General features: G+C 33.2%; 1 protein-coding gene across 3 annotated transcripts; it reads right to left on the reverse strand.

Annotated features, from left to right (window-relative positions):
• Positions 1–15,440: 15,440 nt before the first annotated feature.
• LOC128161628 (GTPase IMAP family member 7-like) lies at positions 15,441–22,295 on the reverse strand. Of its 3 annotated transcripts, none has more exons than XM_052824940.1 (2): positions 22,165–22,294; positions 15,441–18,834 (listed from the first exon to the last, which is right to left on the reverse strand). In XM_052824940.1, exon 2 carries the CDS (start codon positions 18,723–18,725, stop codon positions 16,836–16,838), a length of 1,890 nt encoding a protein of 629 aa, XP_052680900.1. In that variant the 5' UTR covers positions 18,726–18,834; positions 22,165–22,294; the 3' UTR covers positions 15,441–16,835. The 3 variants fall into 3 exon arrangements, with proteins under 3 accessions (XP_052680900.1, XP_052680903.1, XP_052680901.1); XM_052824943.1 differs by lacking the exon at positions 15,441–18,834 and adding an exon at positions 19,890–21,615 and having other exon boundaries at positions 22,165–22,295; XM_052824941.1 differs by lacking the exon at positions 15,441–18,834 and adding an exon at positions 19,890–21,937 and having other exon boundaries at positions 22,165–22,295.
• Between the last annotated feature and the right edge of the window lie 988 nt (positions 22,296–23,283).

The following is a 23,283-nucleotide window of genomic DNA, read 5'->3' on the forward strand; positions in this document are numbered from 1 at the left end:
GATAATTAATAAAAGAAATTAAAAAAAAAAAGAAAAATAATAGAAAGGGGTGGGGGGGGGTAGTGCACAGTCCAGTCTACAAGCATCTGTGATCCTGCAGGAGCTTTTGTTGTTACTTACTGAATTGATTTTTTTAATATTCATTTTTATCCCAATTTGCTTTTTCGCTTATTTTACATATGTATAGTTTATTTATCATTGTATCTTTCATAATCAAATAACTTACTGTTAAGGTATCCGATCCATAATAGCCTTAGATTCAATAAATCTGGGTGCATAACAGATATGAATGGGCTTAATAATACTCAGTATACTTGGACATAATTTTCCTATTTAAGTATCCATATGTAAGTGTGGAATGTGTCCTAAGTAATAGCATTTTCGTTTTTTTTAAGAGTGGTCCCCCTTTGCTTTTTTTGATATTTCTATAGTCTGTCCCAAGATATTTATGCAGCACATTTGGACGATTTTTGATAAAAAAAAAAAAAAAAAAAAAAAAAAAAAAAAAAACACATACCTGTGAAAGAAGTGCAATTGAAATAGTTGAAAGGGATATTTTCCAAGATAATTTCATTGACACATTATTATCTTTCACTCGGAAAAATTCACAGGATCAAAAACAGATTCCTTACGGAGATTTATAATGGGGAATGTTTACGTCTTTTCTCCATTCGGAATACACTCGGAATGCATCGCGCAATTTTTTAACGTTATCATCCGGGCTTGCTGCAATACAAAATCTCCGTAGACATCACATTTTTTAGCATTGTATTGAAACCTGATAAGCTAACAGGGGCGTTTCGAGTAAGAAATCTTGGAAATTTTTCATACTTTTGAATGAACATCGTTTGAACCCTGAGATATTTATGAATATCAAACAATTAAGCCAAATGTAAATCCAAAATATCTTGGGACAGAGTATAGTGCGTAATTACTTTTTTATCTTTTAAAATGTGCTTGTTTCCCCCTTAATGCAATCTTCATTAATTAATTACTGCTTAGTAAGTAATATTTTTGAAATTTCTCTCGGTAAATCTTTTTCTACTCTTTAATGCTTTAAATAAATATCAAAGTATTAAATACATGATGGATATTCAAGGTTAGAAAAAGTTGGTCCTAATATGGATCGGATACCTTAATTTGAGAGACTTTTCCCAGGTGTGTTATTCCACCTTAAATCCAATATTCTCTTATTATGATTTATCAAACCTGTATTCTAAATTATATATCCCAATAAATTCGCCTAAGTATGCCTTGAGTTACATGAATGCATGTTTCAATAAGGTGATATATTATATCCAAGATTTTTTGAAACGCTCAGTTTTTCTGATAGTGTTTCCATGACATAACCATATTTTCCCAAAATGCTGCCATGCATTAACTCCTGAAGCAGCTGCCGCTGTAGTTCCTCTTGACCTTAAAATATGAAATCCTGTATTCCAAAATTTTTCTAATCTAAACCAATATCCTCTAAGGCAGAATGAATAATTAATTTCTCTTGCTCTAGTGTATTATAATGGTTGTTACGGTATTCATAAACTTAAAGGGGGCAACTTTTTTTTCGCGTATGGAATTAGTGTAAAAACTAGAGCAGAGCTCGTGGCAAAGCCCCGAGTAGGTCTTACGTTGTTGCTGCGAGTTGAAAATATATGGTACGATTATAATGACTATACTTTCAGTTCTGCTTTTGTTATAAAAATGTGTTGTAATTGAAAGTCTGTATATAAAACGTGTTTTGAAAAAAGAAAGGAAGAAAATATTTTAGGAAAACTATTTGTCGAGCAGAGTTTATGTAATCGTTTCAAACATTGTTTAAAAAATGAGATCATGTTTAATGGCGAGTTAAATTTTCAAAGGGTAGCAAGCATTGTTATAAACATTAAACAGTATGTACTCATGATTCATGTCAGGAATTGTATTTCTTTTTTAAACTGAACTCGCCTACAAAACACGTAAACTTTTCTCAACGATAACTTCTATATTAAAATATTTCTAAATTTTAGAAGACTATGTGCAAGTTTAGAATTGCGTGCCGACAAAATTTACAGACCCTAAAACGTACTACTACACCAAAAAAGCGTGCGGCCAACGTGCGAGAAACGTTTCGTGTAAACATTTTAGAGTTTCATGTAAACCGTTTAGCGTTTCGGGCAAAGCGTGTAAATCGTTTCGAGCAAAGCGTGCGAGAACCGTTTGAAACGTTCATCAGATTTCATTCGGAACTCTCTGACAAGTTAATTGTTTCAAAATGGCGCGCGTGTTTTACATTACTTTAACAAAATTGAACGAATTTTTAACAAACAAAAGAAAGGTATATGTATTAAAAGACGACTAGTTACAGAGTACATGTATATTTAACGTTTTCATGCGATGTTTCAGTACTGAAACAATATTAAAATTCGCTATAAATAAAAAATATTAAATACAGTTAGCGAAACATGATTTCTATTGGAACAAACCTAAATCAACTTTAACTTGCACGATCATGTTTTGATAAGCATGTATTTTTATTATCTATTTACATCGATAACTCTTACTGAGACCATTCGGCTGTGTACAAGCAGCACACATAACCTCGGACATCGGGCGAGACCTGCACCTGGCTGAACCTGTCAATCAAACTCTGTGTATTTGTTTTCATTGGATGGTCAGGCGTCTCTCTTTTGTCTAAAGCCAATGGAAAATTAATGAATTCATGGTAATCGGAATCAGAATTTGATAAAGCACACAATTTAAATGATAGAAAATTTATTAATTATTTGAACAAAATTAAATGTAAACATTGAAAGGGAATAAAAAAATTAATTATTATGGGAATCTATACGCATGGTACTCAATTAAAATAGATTATATTATGATTTTATTATTTTATGTAGTAAAATCACCCTTCCAACTGTTACTCAATTACATAACAATTGTTGACCTGGGGCTATAAATGTTCTGAGCTGTGTGCGCTGAAGCGGCACAAGATTCTCGATCGCATGCGGCAATTGAATTAACACAGACTGGCCGAATAAACAAAGGGGTGGGAAAGTGAAACAAAATGTTACACATAAGAAGAAACCACCAAAAATGTTTTTCGACAGATCTTGATATCTTTTCTCCAATTAAAAAAAAATCCAGCGCGAGCACCTGTCAGCGGGGCGGGAGGAGTGGGGGGGGGGGGGGGGGGGCAGCAATGAGTTCGCTTCCACAATGAAACTACAGAAGTGATTAATATGTGACCGATAGAATCTAATCTAAAGTTGTTTAAACTCATGTGAATATTTTCTAAAATAATCATCGATTGCCTCAATTCAGGGCATTCCTTTATCGTGCTAGCACCTACCGCAAACATGTAACATGGAACTTTGATTATAATTTGATTTGATTTTTAAACTACCTTGTACGCTATCGTATAAATCAATGCTTAATCAACTGTAAAAGTAAAATAACTTTATCTTAAACCAATATAATGGTTGAAAACATAATAAAATAAAGTTGTGTCCGTGCAAAATATGAAACATAAACGCGTCATAAGGTACTTGTAGAAGAACACGAACCGACCGCGGATCACTTAACCACTCGCGCCGGATCTCCTCAGCCATGTGCGAGGGATGATCATTATTAAAAGGTTTAATATTTGAGGGGGGTGGGGTGGGGGGTGTTGATTTAAAACATTAATTGTACAGTTTTTAAAGTAGTTTACATAAACCAAACAACCATTAGTTTATGTCTAACGATTTTTCCGATATGGAGTAATATCGTTCATTAATATTCATTTACACTCAAATATTTAATTAAATATATACAAGTAGGACAAACCTTTATAACATAAAATTAAAACAGTTCTTGTATATACGGCTATATTAACTCAAACACGTTCATATGCATGCAAGTGTAAGTCGCGGTGTGCGAATCTTGTGTATTAAATAACCGCTTACCGCTAGGTAATGCAGCCGTGGCTGATCTCCTCGGCCGTGGGCGAAGGATAGATTACGTAAAGGTACAACGCACAGAAACGCACAGCTCAGAACCAAGGAAGATTTGAAAAGTTTGCAGTATAATGACCTTACTCTATCAAATAGAAGTTCTTTATTTTAAACTAAAAACCCACAATTGATCTATGTCTATTATTGCTTTAGAGAATGACAATGCTTTTATTAATTAAATGAACTACATGTATTTCTTACCTGACATCCAATCGTTTAATCCACAAAAGATTTTGTGTAATCAAAACTAAAACAATTCTTGAGTTCGCGGCTAAATAAATTCATATATGAGAGACGCAACTCTCGTGTATTAGATAACCACTGACCGCTAGGTAGTCCAGCCGCGACCACGGTGACCGACTTTCTCGGCCGCGGGCGAGGGAGAGCTTACGTAATGGTACACACACAGCTCTGATTCAAGGTAGATTTTGAATGCATGATGTTTATATTAAAAAGGTAATGCATATATTTTTTCATTCCATATTTTGTGTTTTACTAGAAAAGAAAAAGAATGTTTTGTTTTCCAATTCCCGTTTTTGAGGATTGTGCACTATAAGAACTTAACAACGACTTAAACTCCTAAAAAAAAAGCATGTATTCTAAAAAAAAAATTCTTATGAATTAATGCCTCCTGTATAAACCAGCATACTTTCTGCGGTAACTTCATGCCAGTTGTACGCACAAAGTCTTTCGTTAACTTGTCAAATAAAAACAGGTACATGCTAACATGTAAAGCTTTTTACACTCATACTACACAAACCACTTACAAAATAACATTGAAACGACCTTCATGAGATCCCAACAAACAACTTTTCCAGCGACAGCCATATCAAAATCCTAACCGTTTTTGAGTTATTAAGCAAAATTTTTTAGGGGCCATTGGCCCTTAGTTTAAGGGACAAGCCCCTTTTTATTGGTGTCAAATGAAAGCCCTTGTTATTTTGCACAACTTTTATTCTACATGTCTTTACAAAATTTTTTTCGTTCAAAAGATATAAAGGAAAACATGTCTAAATTTTTGCACTTTTTTTAATCCTGTTTTTTGACCCCCTACCTTTTCCTAAATAAAAAACGTAATCTAAAAACATAAACAGATGTGCACAACTACAATGTCTCTGTTATTCAAATTCGTTGGATTCCCATTCCCTGCTATCATAGTCTCGGAGCCTTTGTCTGGAAACAAAAGGCCCTAAAAAAATTTAAAAGGGGAATAACTCTTTGACGGAAAGGGAATTCTACATTTTATGAATTGCTTAAGATAGTGTTTTGTAAAGTACATTAGCCCTGAAAATTTGAGCAAAAACCGTTTAGAAATGAGCAAGATATGAAGCCTCAAAGTTCGCGTCTAGGAAACAAAAAAAAAAAAAGAAAAATAAGAACTAGATTCGATCTCGTTGCGAGCAACGAGTGGGTCTTCCGTTCGATTTTTGAAAAGATTAGATCAAACTTATCAATTCAAAGATAAAACCGTTGATCTAAGCGAAAAAAGTAAAAAAAAAACTTTGCGGCACTCGAGGCTTGAACCCGGGTCGCCTGGGCCATGTCCATGACTCTATCGACTGAGCTACTCGGACTCTCGCTTCAGAACTTTGACGCTTAATTTCTCGAGACTGCCTTGATCGATTTTTAAACCAATTACATATTCTGAATCAGTAAGAGGGTCACTATTAGGTGTAACATTTTTTTAAAAAAATATTAAAAAATAAAAAAGTCAAAAAAATCAATTTTTGAAATTTTCTTCCAATAACGACAGGAAGTGACGGGGGACATTTTGGTGAGTGTGTTGCACGAGAAAAACGGTAGATCTATCATCTCTGAAAATTTCAGCTCTCTATCTTTTCTCGGTTTTGAGAAACGTCGCAGACAAAGTTGACTTTTTAAAATCGTAAACGGACGATAACTTCCGACCGGAAGTGTATTTTTAGAAATGGATAAAAAACAATAAACTTCAGATAAAAACACGTTAATCCTGAAAATTTGAATGAAATCGATTGAGCCATCTCCGAGATATCGTCTGCACAAAATCGGTAAGAAAAAAAAGAATTATAATAATAACAACTAGAGCAAAGCTCGTTGCAAAGCAACGAGTGGGTTTTCCGCTAATGTCGAAAGCAACGCTAGAAGTACGTTTAAGAAGCAGAGTTCTTAATCTAGAAACAAAGAAACCTAAGTACAAAATGATAAAAAAAATCGAATGATTCTTGGTACAACTTAACATGATCCGAATGTTTTTAAGTACGACTTAACCAAAAACCCTTAACCATTTCAAGAACGACTTAACAAAAAAAACAATGTGTTTAAGTACGACTTAACAAATTTGACTTCATTTTAGGTACAAGTTTACTTTACCTTGAACTAACATCTGTTTTCTTAACCCAGAATGCAAAATTAAAATTTATGTAAAAAATCAATTTTGTTTAAAACATAATTCTGAGCAACTTTTCCTCTTCACTGCTTTTCAAAAGGTTGACCTTTCGTACTGTGTGCTCGTTGCGTCATTAATTGTCAGAAACTTATCGATGTAAAGTTTACTTTACTGTACCTCTGTGAATATTTTCTATGTAAAATTACTATGAACCAGACAACACTGAAATGGTGAACATTTCAAAGGGCCCCGCTTATGTTATTTCAGAGAATTCTGCTTTGACCTTGACCTATAACTTGAAATTTTTCCAGCTGGCATAGAACTTTTAATTCAATTTCATTCCCCCTAACATACATGCATTTTTGTTCAATCTGACCAAGATTAAGCATATTTGGAAAATAATCTACTATTTAAAACTAATTTTAAAAAGATCTGCTATGACCTTCACATTGACAGACTTGGTTCAAGGTCACTGCACGCCATTAACCAATAAACTCTGTAAAGGTAAAATATTAGCCAAATAGGGGCTAAAAGGAGAGTATATCTATGCTCTTAAAATATGGATTTTTGTGTGATCTGATATGACCTTGACTCTTCATCTACAAATATCATTCGAGGTCATTGCATATATTTTGAACAAAGGCATCATGTGGGTGAAGTATGAGGCTGAATGGACCAAAGGGAGAGAAGATATACTCCGGACAAAGATTTTTAAAAACATAATTCTGGTATGACCTTCACAGTTTCTTTTCACTGAAAATAGGTTCAAGGTCACTACACACCCTTTCACCCTTTACTCAAAAGCTCTGCTTATGTGAAGTCTGAGCCAAATAGGGGTTAGTAGAAATTATATATGCTCTCAAAAAAGGATTTTTGCATGATCCGATATGATCTTCACCCGTTACCTAGAAATTTCATGCAAGTTCACTGCACATCGTGTAACCATAGAGACACTCTGTGAGTATTAGCCAGATTGGACCAAAGGGAAAAAAGATATGCCCCAGACAAGGATTTTATATATATAATTCTGCTATGACCTTAACCTTATACCTAAAAACATGGTTCAAGGTCACTGCACATCCTTCAACCAAAGGAACCCTGTGGATGAGGTATGAGCCAGATTGGGCCAAGGGGAGAGAAGCTATGCTCCTGTCAAGCCATCTCGGATGGACAGACGGACAAATTGATCACTAGAAGGCGCCCGCATAAACATGCCTTTTTATCTAATTTAAAATAGTATCCATGCTATCTGCCCATGGTGAATAGTCATCAAAACCATTCATCAGCAGAATTTGATTTCCCTCCTTTTTAAGGTGGTATGGGACATCTGTCGATATTAATGTGGATTAAAGTACTATATAATTGAAAACTTTTCACCGGTTTAGAATTTTCAAATTTTACAATATTTAACCAAAAAATAGCTTTTAAAAATATTTGAAAAGGTAAAAATTGTAAAAACCCCAGCGGGATTCGAACTCATGACTTACAGGTTCCTAGTAAACCCTCTAACCCACTGTGCTAAGGAGTTAGGTGACCATTTTTGAAAAGAAACTACATGTACTTATATAATTACACTTTATTTTATTGTTTATTTCGATAAACAATACGTCACAACATGGAAGTGTCCCATATCACCTTAAACTCGGAACACCTCTGACCTAATAAGATCGCCGCATTAAATACAAAGTTTGATTTAAATCTACTTTGTTTATCATCAAGAAATTCTGCATCCCTGACAAATAAAGTTTTCTGTATAATGAAATACCAATTAACTGACTATTCGGACAATAGCATTGAAGTTTATTGTCCCATTCCACAGCAACTATTTCCCTTGGCTTTGCCTCATTAAATAGTTGCTGTCTTGGGGGACAATAAACTTGCTATTGTCCTCATACCAAGTAAATACTAAATAGGCATATAATATCCCATCCACCTACATTTCATGTTATATAACCTCCCGTTTGTAACCTTCAATTTCACTGTAAAGTCAACATATCTGTCATAGCCGCAAGTTTCACAATTTATTTCTGCTTCTCATGTACTTAAAATTAGGGGCCTTAATATTGCTTACCAATTCCAACAAGAGACATCCCTCTAACTATTGATAATCATTAAAATTCATTTCATGAATCTACGCAACAATGATAAACCTTAAAGTACAGTCACTCTCAATTTTACAAAAATATTGACGGTACTTTATCCGAAACTGTTCCTTGTATCTTTAACTTAGTACACTAACATTTTTATGAAAAGACGGTTTGTCTTAGAATAAGAAAGCTAATGCAATTCTGAGAAAAAGAATACCACATATTGCCAATTCCATTGAGGTTTAATAAAAATATGGCCATTTAAGTGAACCCACCATTTCCAATTTCCTTTAGTAAACACAGATTTACAGGGTTCTCCATAGTAAAACATCTTTACCTGACCTTTTAGAGGTCAACTTTTGTTCAACCACCTTTAAAAGAAACCTTATTCAATACAACATATGCCTACATGATATAATCATGATAAAAGCTTCACATCACTTAGAAATACCCTTACATGTATACCCCCCCCCCCCCCCCCCAATCTTTTGATTTTCATAAAAAGTCATGGTTTGAAATGTTTTACCAAATTTTATGAAACGTGTGGCAATTTCCTTGAGTAATTTCTCACACATATTTGAAAACAATCATCAATGATTCTAAAATTTGATCTTTATTTGTTTATTGTATGATTTGTACCATTTTAATTAACAAATAGACTGCTGTCCTGCTTGTGATTTCTTGTTTTCATGAAAAAAGTAAGCTAACAATCATATTTAGTGAATATCTAATCTATTCTGATTTCTAGTCTCCTTCTAACCATGCTAAAACAGTAAGTTACAACCTACAAGTTAGACATCTGCCTTAAATTAGAATTAAATTCAAACACACCCAGGTAGCTGGAGACAGAGTTGATTTCAATGAAAAATGTTCAAATTTGACATGTTTTTCTACTTTTTTTCTGCACATGTATATACCTTAGAAAGGTAGAAATATGTTGTTTCTTGTTCATTTCAAAAGTAATTATCATAGCAGATGTTATTTCAAAGTCAAATGTACATTTACATATCCTACATGTAATCTTAATGCAAACAATTAAATAAAGGGGGGGGGGGATTTTTCAATTATGTAAACACATCTAAATATCTTTATGAAATAAAAAATAAAGGAAACATAATTGTATACTTTTATTGAAAAACAAATTTTCACAGCAATTATGAATTTCTTAAAACAGCCTTAATTTTGCTTTCATAATTTCTTATCAAATTCAAACCACAACATGGCATGATGCTTTCTTCAAGTTCCATTATTGTTCATGCATTATCGGATTTAATTTGAATTACCGGTAAATAGTCTGTAGAACACAAGGAATATGCATGTGGATAGAGGTGACAGGTTAATCTCAGGAGCTGACCCACAAGAATCAACAGGTACCGGTAAAAGCCATGTGGTAACAAGAGTCTGTTTTGAGCTGAAATAAATAAAAAAAATAATTAGCTGTGTTTACATACATGTACTAATAATAGCTGTGTTTACATTAACATATGCATAGTATTTCTGTAAAAAATACACTGACCATGCAGTGTAATAAGTATGACATATCACAATACATGACATAACATTTAGGCAGTACAAGATCAAAAATTTGCATATCAAGTCATAATATAATATTAAAAAATTTTCATAGGTATAAACACTTATCAAATTGAGAAAGAGAGAGAGTTTGAGAGAGAGAGAGAGTTTATTACCGTACTTGTAGTGTAACAGTCAATATTTCAATTCGTAAATTACAAACGAATATTACCCACCGAACAGCGTCAAAGTACATGTACTGGTATATTAGCTTCTGGTATACCATTTTTTATCAATTCTACTGTGTTTTTTTTTTGGCAAATAAATTTAGCGAGGGTCTTTCTTTATTTTCTTATAAATTACATGTTTTAAAAACAATACTACGTGTAATAAGCATAAAACATGTATGAGTAAACTTAATGAAGAATTTTTAATAGATTATTTTTCAAAGAATGTGGTACATTACATGTATGTCAATCTTTATAAAACTAGCGTATATTTCGTGCGCCATAAATTGCAAGTTTTTTGTAAATATCATTTACTTGCATGATAGGTATATATGGTCTAAGCAAAATTTTCTTCATAAAGCTACAGCTGTATGTACCACATATATGTTTTGTCACAAGTATACATTTTAAAAAAAATACCCAAATTCCAACAGTTTAAATAAACTCAAGTCATTCTCTGATAAGTTCATTGTGTTTTGTGCATGCATATCTTATTTGTTTGCTGCAACAGCAGCCAATCAGCAGTAAGCTGAATCCACAAAAAGAAAGTTTGTGTTTTAGGAGCGGGTAAATTGTTGATGCGACACTGTCAAGAAAACCACACCAAATAATAACAAGAAACATAAATATTCACTTAAATGTATTCTATTGTAAAGTAAAGGTTTTTAACACTTATTGCATCTTGCAAAACATGTGATGACCTGAATCATCTGTCATATATCTGATATACATGTATATGTAAAAGATGGGAGAAATAACGACGGAACAAAGTGGGATTCGAACCTGGCCCTCTGAATCTCTAGTCAAGTGCTCTACCAACTGAGCTACATGTATCTGGCACCGGTATTCAAACCAGTCTGACCGTCACATTCCTCCCCCTCAAATGATCTTTACCCTCGAAGATCATCCCTGGCAGGATCGAGTTAACCTGTTAGTTCCAGGGGTTGGTCACAACACCAATATTGTAACAGGATGGGAGAAATAATGAAGGACCAAACTGGGAATTGAACCAGGGCCCCCTGAATCTCTAGTCAGGTGCTCTACCAACTGAGCTATCTGGCACTGGTATTCAAACCGGTCTGATCGTCACATATATAAAGAATTATTTTAAACAATGTTGTTCAATAAAAAATAACACTCGCAACCTTCAGTTTTTGTCTGTAATTAATCAATATTGGCGTGCGATCAGTTCTCGCCGAGTACCATTTCTCACCAGTGCATTGTTACGTCATTTTATCAACACATAAAATTATATACGAAAATATGATGTAACAGTGCACCAGCGAGAAATGGTCCTCGGCGAGAACTGCTCGCACGCCAGTACTGCCAGTAGTCAGATTAAAAAAAGAGAATAAAAAATTACATTTAAAACATTAACAAGGACAATTTAAGTACACATCATAACTGCTAAACAAGAAAAATTATGTGAACTGGTAGAATGGTAGGCATAGTTCTAACTTGTAACCTACATGTACAAGTACATGTACTGGGTACCCGTTGGTCTGCTAAACCTCTTTAATGATACAATGATCGGCATCATAATGATATCAAAGTCATGTTTTAATTCTGAAGTCTGAAGTATACAATTTTATTTACTTGAAGTTATGTCTACAGGGTATTCATATAACTACATTTGGAGTCTTCTGCACAAGAATATATGATCTGTTTCTAATTAGACCCTGCTTTGAATTTTGAGTTGAAAATTCACAATCTGTTATTTTTTTAAATAGATAAATTCAGTTACCCTTTCCAGTCCCCCATGAACCTCGAGCGAGTCTAAACATCCATGAAACATGTAAAAATTACACGTTAGTAAACAAACACCCACACCATAACAAAAACATCTAACAGTGTGCACGTACTTACATGTACATCTATACTATATACTAAATTTTAACCAGTTAACAAGAAACTTTAAAAGGAGTAAAAGCCTCACCTTCTTCAGTAACATCCACATAAATCACACACTTTAATGATCGTCGACAGAAGTGTGGCTGTCAGAATTTCCTCGTAAAGGATTCACACGAGAAAAATATCCTCCTTAAACAAATATGTAGTATTGTTCCCTGTGCATGTTCATATGTTTCACAGCAAATTGAAAATGCATGTGTACACCGAAAGAATACACAACTTCTCTTCTGCATTACGGCTCTCTCTTTTCTACAATGCCGTTCGTTACTGTTTACATTCGGCGCGCGCGCGGGGGTTACAAACAGGGGCGCCCCGACAAATAGTTGCACATAGAACGTTTAAATAATGTGTGTTCATTGAATTCATAAATGATATAGATGAAAAAAAATGAAATTGAATCACAACAATTTATCTAAGACGCAACACAACGTAATGCAGTAAATGCCTGGGCCTTAATGTGGCATTTGTTCGCTTGTGTGTCTATGTAGACATATTAACTCGTTCATGTACGATTCTCACATATTTGTTTTATGAAATTTGAAAAAAATATAGCACAGAACTTGTTTAATTTGATACCAAATGACATTATTTAATATATTAACAATAACTGAATTAAATTTTTTTCATAAAATGATAACGATTTTTGCTATCAGAAAAATACGTGTATGAGCTGCTGACCCCTAATTATAGGGGCCAGCCCTTTTTTCTTAATTTTAAATGAAAGCTCACGTTATTCTAAACAACTTTTGTTCTATATATATTAACAAAATATTTTTAGTTAAAAGGTTATAATACAAAAAGCAACAAAATTTCAGCCCCGAAAAAATCTTAAACTTTGGTGACAAATAGCTCAAAAACTAACAAAGAAATTACCAAAATTTTCATGCCAGCAAAACTATAAAATGTTACCGACAATTTCGCCAAATTTTATGCATCTATCATCCGTAGTTCCCAAGATCAACTCTGGACAAAAGACCCCCCAATTTTCAATTAAAGGGCAATAACTCATAACCGGAAGTGAATTTTAAAAATTTGAAAAAAACGTCTAGAGATATTAATATCATCTACATACCCTGAAAGTTTCATAGCAATCAGACAAAAAATGTTCGAGAAATCTCGTGCACAAAATTTGCGGGAAAAAAAAAAATAATAATAAGAAACAGTAGAATAACAGAAGGGTTTTCCGTTGAAAAACGGAAAACCCTAATAAGAAAAGTGAAAAAGAAACAATAGAATAATAGAAGGGTCTTCCGCTGAAGACGGAAGACCCTAATAATCTTAATTTTTTTCCCGCACAATAATAGAAAGGTCTTCCGTTGGAAACGGAAGACCTTAATAAAAAAAATATAAAACAAATGTAATAAGAATATCTCCAGTGTAAATTTAACCTATTTTAAATTGCAAGGCATTTTATTTTATTTAGTACTGTTGGTTGTTTTCTTTCAGATTTTTATAGAACAAACAGAGATATTGCTGGGTTTTGGTTTTGTTTGCGAAATCTTATTTTTGCATGTTACTGAAACTGCTTTCTGCATGGGAGTCTTCATTAATAAACTGTTTAGGTACCTATAGTGAGCTTATTTTTGCATATTACAATGCCATATCATTAAAGTTTTATGATGCTTTTTTTGTCAGACTGCCTGTACTTTAAATGTAAGGCAAAGCAAGTTCAATGTTTTTACATGTATATACACAGTCACTTTCATAACTTGCAAATAAATTATTAGCGCATATAAAGCAGCTAGTCCAATAACAATATGATTGATACATGTTACAAATTGTACTCTTTGACAAGAAATTTCATTTCCAGCTAGGAGCAGCGTTATAACCGTTAGCTGATCAAAGGCATTGTTTAGGAGGGATTACCAGCCTCTTCCAGATCATAACACAACTTAACAGATTCTTTAGATGTCTGTATTGCTTTGCCCTAGGACATCTGCCATGATTGACCTGTATATTAAACCAGTGAGAGGGATGGCTTGACATGGAGAAGGCTTACATAGGCATTGCCTGCTGCCTAATCCATTAATGTAAATGTATATTTGCATAATAAAATATGTTCAAATCAAACCAGTGAGAGGGATAACACACTTGCACTCATTAAAACCTGGAAATTCTAATGAACATCACGGGGTTTAATGCAACAAATAATTTTTTAAAAAGCAATTTTAGAAGCATGATACAATGAAGGGGTTCTTGGAAAAGAACGCGCATGGAACTTATTTACCTCCAGATGTTTGAAATAACTTGAGGAATAGTTATTACATGTAAATATATGTATCCTTTATGTATTATTGGGTGAAGTGGAAATGTAACCAAATACATACGTTTATTGGAACACTTCTTGTGAATACCTACCGAGGTAAATTTAGAAACTTCCAAACAATAATTATTATGACATGTACTTTTGATTATAGCCTGAGTGTTGGGGGGGGGGGGGGGGGTCATCAACCGGTTTCTCGTTAATTTTTCTGATCAAGTATATTCCTGTGATTATTCTTGAAAGTAAACATAGACACAGATGACCTCCTTTTCATTTGTTTGTAATTTTGCGTTCTCTGCCGATCAAAAACATGTTAACATTTTCAGCATTACCAAACAGCATGCTTACCTCAAAGAAATGTTCATTAAAGAATTTTAAGTGGAAGGGAGAAGAAAGAAATCAACCCCACCCCGACACCAGACGCCTATATCGGAATATAACTGTTAAAAGTACTTAAAAGTACTTAATATCCTACTCTGAAAGACTGCATTCAATAATTCCTGATACGCTAAAGTACCAATAAAGAAACTGTGAAATTGATATTGGTACGTGCAGACTTCTATTTATTTCAAAGTTAAATGCATTTAGTATGTTTTTACTAATATTACATTTTACAGGCAATCAAAGTAAACAGTAATTAACTTTATATATATATATATATATATATATATATATATATATATATATATATATATATATATATATATATATATATATATATATATATATATATATATCATTGGATTTATCCAATGATTCTTTTGACATCCGTATCTTGAGCAGGGATGACTCTGGCTCAAACTGAACTTGGGTTTAAAAACTTAATCATGCAACAGTATATGTCACAAAACCTTTGCATCGCTTATCATCATGTATATTCATCATATATTTAAATAAATTAACTGTGGCTTAAACTAAGCACATACTGTAGGGTCGAGAGAACGACATTTTAATTCTAATGTTTGCAAATGAAAGCCCAAAATGCATTGATTATTTTTGTATTGTGTTATAACTATTGCTGTTTTTGAAACAAACAAAATCACATTTAAAAATAGACAGGTTTCTAATACATGTATATCATCACAACAAGAAGGTGAACAGATTTACATTTTTTTTTATAGAAACCTGTTCTTAATCGAGGAAACAAATTCATGGTTATAAACTTTTAATTGATTAAAACAAAATATTAATATTACATAACAATTGCATAAGTAAAAAAACAAACCAAATTTACATTTTCGATGTTACGAAATGGTCGCCCTAATTTCAAAAACTTCACTTTCGTTTTTTCGGTAACAACACCTAAATGGCAAAGTTGCAAATATCTTCAGAATCTGTAACACATCTTCATAAAAAGCATTAGTGGTAGTTCCAGGTATATATGTTACAGAATTTTCACTCGCCCGAACGTTGATCAAAACTTTTCATCATCTTTTTATAATAAAAAAAAAAATACAAATGTTTTGCTATGATGTTATCGACATCGTGGAAAATCGAATCGATTTCTATCCGTGAATTGTTATTTGTTTTATAATTAATGGCTATAGAATGAATAATTAAGATATAAGAAGACCAATCTGAGTTTATTGCGTAAAAACTATAATAGAAAATCTCTTCATTTTTTCAATTCTTTGTAATATATACCTACGTTCGCTAGTACATGTATATTTGCAAAGTTTCAATTAAGAAAATTGCATGAGGGGCCATCTCTAAATTCATTTAGTTTACTACACGAATATAAAGAAAATTGTCATTTTCCGCACTTTGAAGCAGATGAAAAAATACTGCAATTATTATAGCGATTTTTGTGAAATTATAATATGTGAATAGTAATATAATTCTCTTCCTTTTATTTACAACGTACTAAATTCTACCATCTGGTTTTTCACAGGGGTTAATTCAAAATATCAATATACACCAAATTTTGCTACGTAATCAGAGTACTAGTATTACAAATACTAGACTAAGTATGATATGGAACAACGATTTCATTCAAAAAAATTAAGAAAAATAACCTTAAGTATACTTAGCATATTCACGTGGGTGAAATGTCAATCAAAGACTTTACTTTTTACCTTTTCTTTTATGTCTACTCTTTTAATATACTCCTAAAAAAATTCATATCATCATGACGTCATCAAAACACAGTGGCAACGCCCACCTACCGATCAACGGACAAATCGTTTTCTTTCACAATATGAATTATAATTATCTGTATTTTGTTTATTGTGATCAATTTCATATGTGGTATCATAGTTTCTTAGAATGTATAAATACACTGTATTTTACTAGATTGCGCAAAAACATGCACAGTGAAAACTTAAGTTGGCTTCTTTAACACTATTGTGTCACTGGATGGCGGAAAGCTAATATACATGTATAGTATTACTTATATTATTAGACAATGCATCTGCATCGTTTTATGTGACGACAGTGTTATAAAATACATTTAAACAAATTAAGGAATCAAGGTTCATCAAAGTTCACTATTAATCAACATTACATCACGACACACCTCCATTGATTTTGTTCGATATATCTGCGTTCGGTCTCCCATCTGGCTTCCTGACGAAGTTTCTCCCGCTTGCGTTCTTTACGTTCTCTTTCTCTTTCTAACTCTGCTAAGTATCTCTCTCGGTCTCCTTGCCTTTTTAACTGTTCTTGTCTAAGTTTAGCTTCCAATTGGGCTTTTTCATTCCTTGCTCTTTCTTTCTCACTTTCGCGTTCCATTTCTGCGCGTTCTAGTTCCAACTGAAGTTCTTTTTCTCTAATTTTTGCAAGTTCTTCCTTTTGCTCCATTTCTCTTTTGAATAGCTCATCTTCTTCTTTCTTTTCAGCTTCTCTTTTCAGTTTTTGCTTCCGTTCTTCTTCTAACTCAATGAAATACTGATAACTGTAAAACGTGTTTTTATTTTCTTGTGTCATTTCGAGAATCAATGACATTAGTTGATTTGCTTGCTCGGTACGTTTAATTCCATCAACTCTCCCTTTGTTAGAAAGTAGAAAATAGCGGTTTTTACATTGTCTAACCATGTGGTGCAGGTCCGGTGAATTTTCTAGAGTGGTTTGAAATAGTTCATGTATGTCTTCATTTGTCTTTTCTGTGTTTTTGAAACATGTTTCTTCAAAATCCTCCTTCCTGGTGATAACAATAATTGTGTAACTCAGAAATTGATCTCCACCAAATATTTCTTTTAAGTAACGAAGGGTCTTCTTCTCTTGTTCTGTGATGCGATTCATTTTAAGAATCAATAAGAAAACGTGTGGACCAGGATTTGTCATCATCATGCAATTCGAAAATTCCTTTCTCAATTCTTCTGGTGGTTTGTGGGTATCAAATAACCCTGGGGTATCAATGACTTCTAAAATCAACCCTCTCTTCACTGTCGATTCTCTTTGAGATACCTCTGTACACGATTTAGAAGACGATGATCTGTTAAATTTGTTGACACCCAATAGCGTGTTTCCAGTTGAGCTTTTCCCTGCACCTGTCTGCCCAATCAACACGAGACGGAGTGTTTTTACTGCTGAAGTTTTAACATCATTGGTTTTAATACCCACTTCAGTATTTCCAGCTGAATTTTGGTCACCGTCTCTTTTAGTCACGTGCTCTTGTACAAACTCTTCTTTCAGATGTTTATTATTGTTTTCTTCTTTTCCATTCCATTCATCGCTTTGGAAGTTCCGCGAGGCAGCATTCAATTTTGGAACATCATTTGAACCTTTCGAGGCATCATAATTACAATATTTAGCGGGATTTTCAACTGTCGAACAATGCATATGTACATCATCTTTTATAGATGTTGCGACATCCGACATATCATCAAAAACGTCGCTATCGACAACAGAACATGGCTCCTTAATCTCAGTGTCTGTTGCTTTGTCGTTTTTCCCAGCTCCGTCATCTTCATTGACAATCTCACTTTTATAAACATCAGTTTGACTTGAGTCTGAGCTGGCCGCTACAGCTTTTTTGTTGTTAGGTTTTTCCCAAATGGAACTTTCATTTTGAAGTTCTGTTGTGTCCCTTTGGTCAACATACACAACAGGGAGCGAATCGTTCTTAACTCTTATAAGATTTAATTCCAGATTTTCATTATCATGCTTTACATTTAGATGAATTCGTCCTGCACATGAATTCTCGCCTGCATTCGTTGCGTTTCCTTGGTGTGTACGTACATCATGTGGTATATATTCAGTTACTGAGCCCCCTAACAAGTGTCCGTTTAAATCTATCCCAGGGGCATCTTTTGTGTTGATGTATGGTAAGTCTCTAGCATTTGAACTGGTTATGTCTCCAAGAACTGACGCAGGCTGTTTTTCTTCGTTTTCCACTTTATGTTTTATATCTTGTTGAGTAGTATTTTCTATAAAAGTTGTTTGGTCCATGTTTACAGTGTAATAATGTTTTCTCTAATTAGTGAGTAGGCTCTGTAGCGCTTTCTAGGTTCACCGTCAATATGTATTTGTGTCTTACTTTAAGTATTGTAAGATAAACCTACAAAATACGAAAAGATTTATATCAAATTTGTTTCTTAATCAAAATTGTCAATTTCCATTTTTTACGTTTCAAGGGATTATTTTATTAATTTAAAACCCCTGGTGGTGACGGCCTAGCAGAGCCTTGTATTATTGATAGTCAGGGTCACATATTTGATTAAAGATAAATTAGAAAACAATTCAAATTTATTCATTATGATATAGCGGGGTCTTTGCAATTAGTTAGAAACTAAAACGATCTCTCATCTCAAATTTGGAGATATTTAATCGCCGATTATATGTCAATAAAATGTCAAATATAGAATGTGATTTTGAATGAACTAAAACGATTAAATGCTAAGTCATGTACACATTGAACAATTTGACATCGAAGAAACACCGGATACAACATTATTATCTTTGCTTATTATTGTAAATATTTTAAAGTTATTTTGATGGCGAATAACCTTTTTGGCGAGTATAACAGGTTTTACTATAGATCAACAGATTTTTAAAAGACAAACAGATGGATGGATAGATAGATAGATAGATAGATAGATAGATAGATAGATAGATAGATAGATAGATAGATAGATAGATAGATAGATAGATAGATAGATAAAACGTATAATTCATCGTATTTATAGTTTAATATCAGAACGACGATTGAAATTAGTTGCTACATGCTCAATTTATGTATACGTAATTAATAGATACACATTTGACCTAGCTTTTTTTAAGCCACGTGGTTGTCGATTTTAATATCAAAGAGAGACATATATTATAATGTCTAAGCAACAAATGAAAGTGATGTACGTAGTCTTTTGTGTGTTTTATTGCAACCACTACCTACAGTGCTGCTATCCTGAAAGTTGACAAGGATAGGATACAGGATGCAGGATACATGATAGAAATAACGAAGTCAAATTCTTTCCTATCCTATCCTGCATCCTGTAGCCATTCATATTCGAGTATAAATTTCAAAGTGGTTTTTCGAAACGAAAATTATTTCAGAAATACGTCAGTTTTATTTGTTAAACACAGTTAAACATTTAAAAATTAATAATTAGTAATTTATCCCATCCTTTTGTTTTAGACTGTACGTTTTATAAAATATCAATTACTCAATGTGAGGTCCACATTAATAAGCACAATTACAGGGTGTACTTCAACTGCATTTTTCACATTATTCGGCAGGGGAAATTTCTCCCGCTTCTAGAATTTTGGCTGCATATCATTTCGTCGTATAAATCTTCGCTCTCGTAATCGAGATTTGCAATTTCTCTTTTTAAGTTTTCAATTCTTTCCTCCATTTTTAGATTCATTTCTTTATTTTCGGCCTTTAGTCTCTCTAGTTTCATTTCTAATTCTTGGTTTGTATACCCCAATATTAATTTCTCGTATTTATATCTTTTTGTCAATTCTTCAATTTTTCTCTCCAACTCTTTAATATTTTCTTCATGAATTGCTCTTTGGGTTTGTCGCTCCATCTCTTTCCTTTTATTTTTTTCGGTTAACCTCTGTTCTCGGAATTCGTCCTCTCTCCGTAATATTTCTTGTCGTCTTTTTAACTCTTTGAACATAAAATTGCTGTAGCAAACTCCTTTGTTCTGATCTATCAACTCATAAGCTGACTGAATTATACGTTGGGCTTCTCCCCTTCTGTTGCTGCTATGAACGAGGCCAGAGTTGGATATAGCCAAACATCGATCACCACATTGCTTCACAATTCGAGTAAGATCTTCTGAATCATATATAAACGTTTTCAGTTCATCGGTAACATCATAATCGTCATCCTCGTCATCCGAATTACGTTCAGGATCCAGGTCTTCTTTTCGTGTTATAACCAAAATTGTATGATTGAGAAAGTCTTCATCCCCAAACATCTCTGACATGTATTTCAACGTGTACTTTTCTTGCTCTGTTATTCTCCCAACACTCATGATGACCAAAAACATGTGAGGGCCTGGAGATGTCATTTCTAGACAAAGTTTAAGATCTCGTTTGACCAATTCTTCAGTTTTTGACGTGTCATATAAACCAGGCGTATCAATCACTTCAAAAATTTGTCCATTATGCTTGCAACTTTCTTTCTGCGGTTTTGAGGTACACGAGATAAAGGAAGAATCAGTGCTGAACTTTTCTTCACCTAGTATAGTGTTTCCTGTTGCACTTTTTCCAGTCCCCGTCTGTCCAATCAAAACGATTCGTATAGGCCTCTGGCTAACTTCGTTTTTTTGTTCCCGAATCGTTGAATTTGTTTGAAAGTTTTCTTCACTTTCAACGATTGGTGTTGATGAAAACAGCTGGCATGTTTGGGAGTTTTCCCCTGTAGTTGGTGTAGAAAAATAGCCCGCAATATTTTCCGTATTTCCGTCTTTTGAATGTTCATTTTCCTCATGTGTCACTATCGTTTTTAGTGGATTGGATTGAATATAATTTTTCCTTATTATATTACTAATCTTTGTGTCCGTGAACTCAGCAGTAATTTTTCCTTCTTGTCCATTCTTTTTTGTTCTTTTCTTACTATGGATTATAGTTTTGTCAGTTTCAAATGTGTCTACATGAGGAATGCATACACTCTCCTTTGTTATTTGGTCTTGTTCAGTGTTACCGCTGTATGCGCAAAGATCATCAGACCTTGTTTCTTCATCTTTCATCCCAACACTTAAAAAGTTGGTGGCTGCTTTCTGTTTTTCTTCCATACCAAATGTTTTCTTACATAAGTCCGTTTTAACATCTGTAGACTTTATCTCATTAGACGTTTCTATCTTCTCTAGGACTGCAGCTGGATCGGTATCTTGCAAAACATTGTTACTGTTAATCAAGTTCAGACAAATCATATTATGGGCAATCGTTTTCACTACTTCTTTGTTTTTGTTTTTTTTTCTTATCACAAGAAATATTTTCGTCGGTTTCACTACTCTTAGTTTCACATATCGTCACCTTAACAGGAATACATTGGGTGTCATCTGTAATTTGGATAATTTTCATTGTTTCTTTGTGAAGGACATCGGGACTAGACTGATTTTCTTTATTACTTAAACAGGAGATGTCATTTTGTTGTCTTTTCATTTTATTTTTTTGCACAGTTTTCTACTTCTCGTCACCAGACAATTAATCTACACAGAGTAAATTTTCTTATTTCAACTTAATTTCCGAAAGAACATATTCTTAAATGCAAAACGTAACAATACAATGCAACCAGCAAGTCGACCCCTTCCAAAAATTTATTTCATTGATAGGATTTGTAAAATTAGTGGAATGTTTTTAATTTTCTTAATTTTTTTTTTAATTTTTCATGTATTTTGATTATACTTGAATTGAAAGACCAATATTAAATTCTTACCTTCGAGCAATGATAAAGCGTGCTTCCGTATTCTTTGCTTGAAATAATCTGAGCAACCCAGTGGTTAAAATCTATGCCAGCATGATCACCAAAATATTATAACGTAAATATAGTTAACTACGTTATCAACACTGAACTTGTAAAATTTAAAAATAAGGTAGTATTAGGTTTATTTCAAGGGGGGGGGGGGCGAACATATTTGGATAGTATATTACAGCATGCATTCATTCATTCAATCTTTATTTCCTTCTTGCGGAGATTTCATGTTGTAAATTACAATATATAAAGAAAATCAGTCAATCGTACAAAAATAGGAAATAATTGTGATGACAACGTATATACATATATAGTAAGGAAAATATTTATAAATTGTTACATTTGCTCTTAGAATAATAGAGCTCTATTGAAGCATGCTGCTGCACTACATACAAATTTTGCGCAACTGCAGATAAATTTTTATTACAGCATGCAGAACATTTGCTGCAGAATGACACTTTTTTGCCTCCATTATGAAAAAACCTGTTTTATTTTTATCTGATTTCTTTGTGTTGAAAATTTGTCCTAAAAGACATTTTTAAACAAAATCCATAGTCATTGAAAATGTCGAAGTAAATGGCTGACACAGTTCTTGGACATTATTCAGACGATTGATGTTAATTTGCATGATTTTAAAGATTTTAATATTCTCTAAAGTGTAGTTTGACTCTATCTGATATGGTACACAATGACACAATGTATAACTGGGGTAGTTTTTTCTTAAAGAAATTTAGATATTGACATGTACTTGTTTTATTTCAAACTATGAATGAATAACTTTGCAACACCCCCAAACCTTTTCCCATAAAAAAACAATATCTCGTGTCCTTGACAAGTCTGTTGATAATAGCGACATGCTCAGGAAGAATATTATTTGTTAAAAGGTGTTTTCAGTTCTTTATCTATTGAATTAATATTGAAATGAATGGGTTACTATGATATCCAAGCATTTATCAGAAATATAGCAGGTTTGTCCAAACTATGATGGGTTGTAAAAGAAATTATTCATCAAGTAGCGATTTGTGTCAAAATGCAAAATCGTTGTATCGAATCCTTTTTCTTCATACATTAAGAATTGCTGTT

This window comes from Crassostrea angulata, chromosome 8, assembly GCF_025612915.1.
Source record: "Crassostrea angulata isolate pt1a10 chromosome 8, ASM2561291v2, whole genome shotgun sequence".
Taxonomy (NCBI): domain Eukaryota; kingdom Metazoa; phylum Mollusca; class Bivalvia; order Ostreida; family Ostreidae; genus Magallana; species Magallana angulata.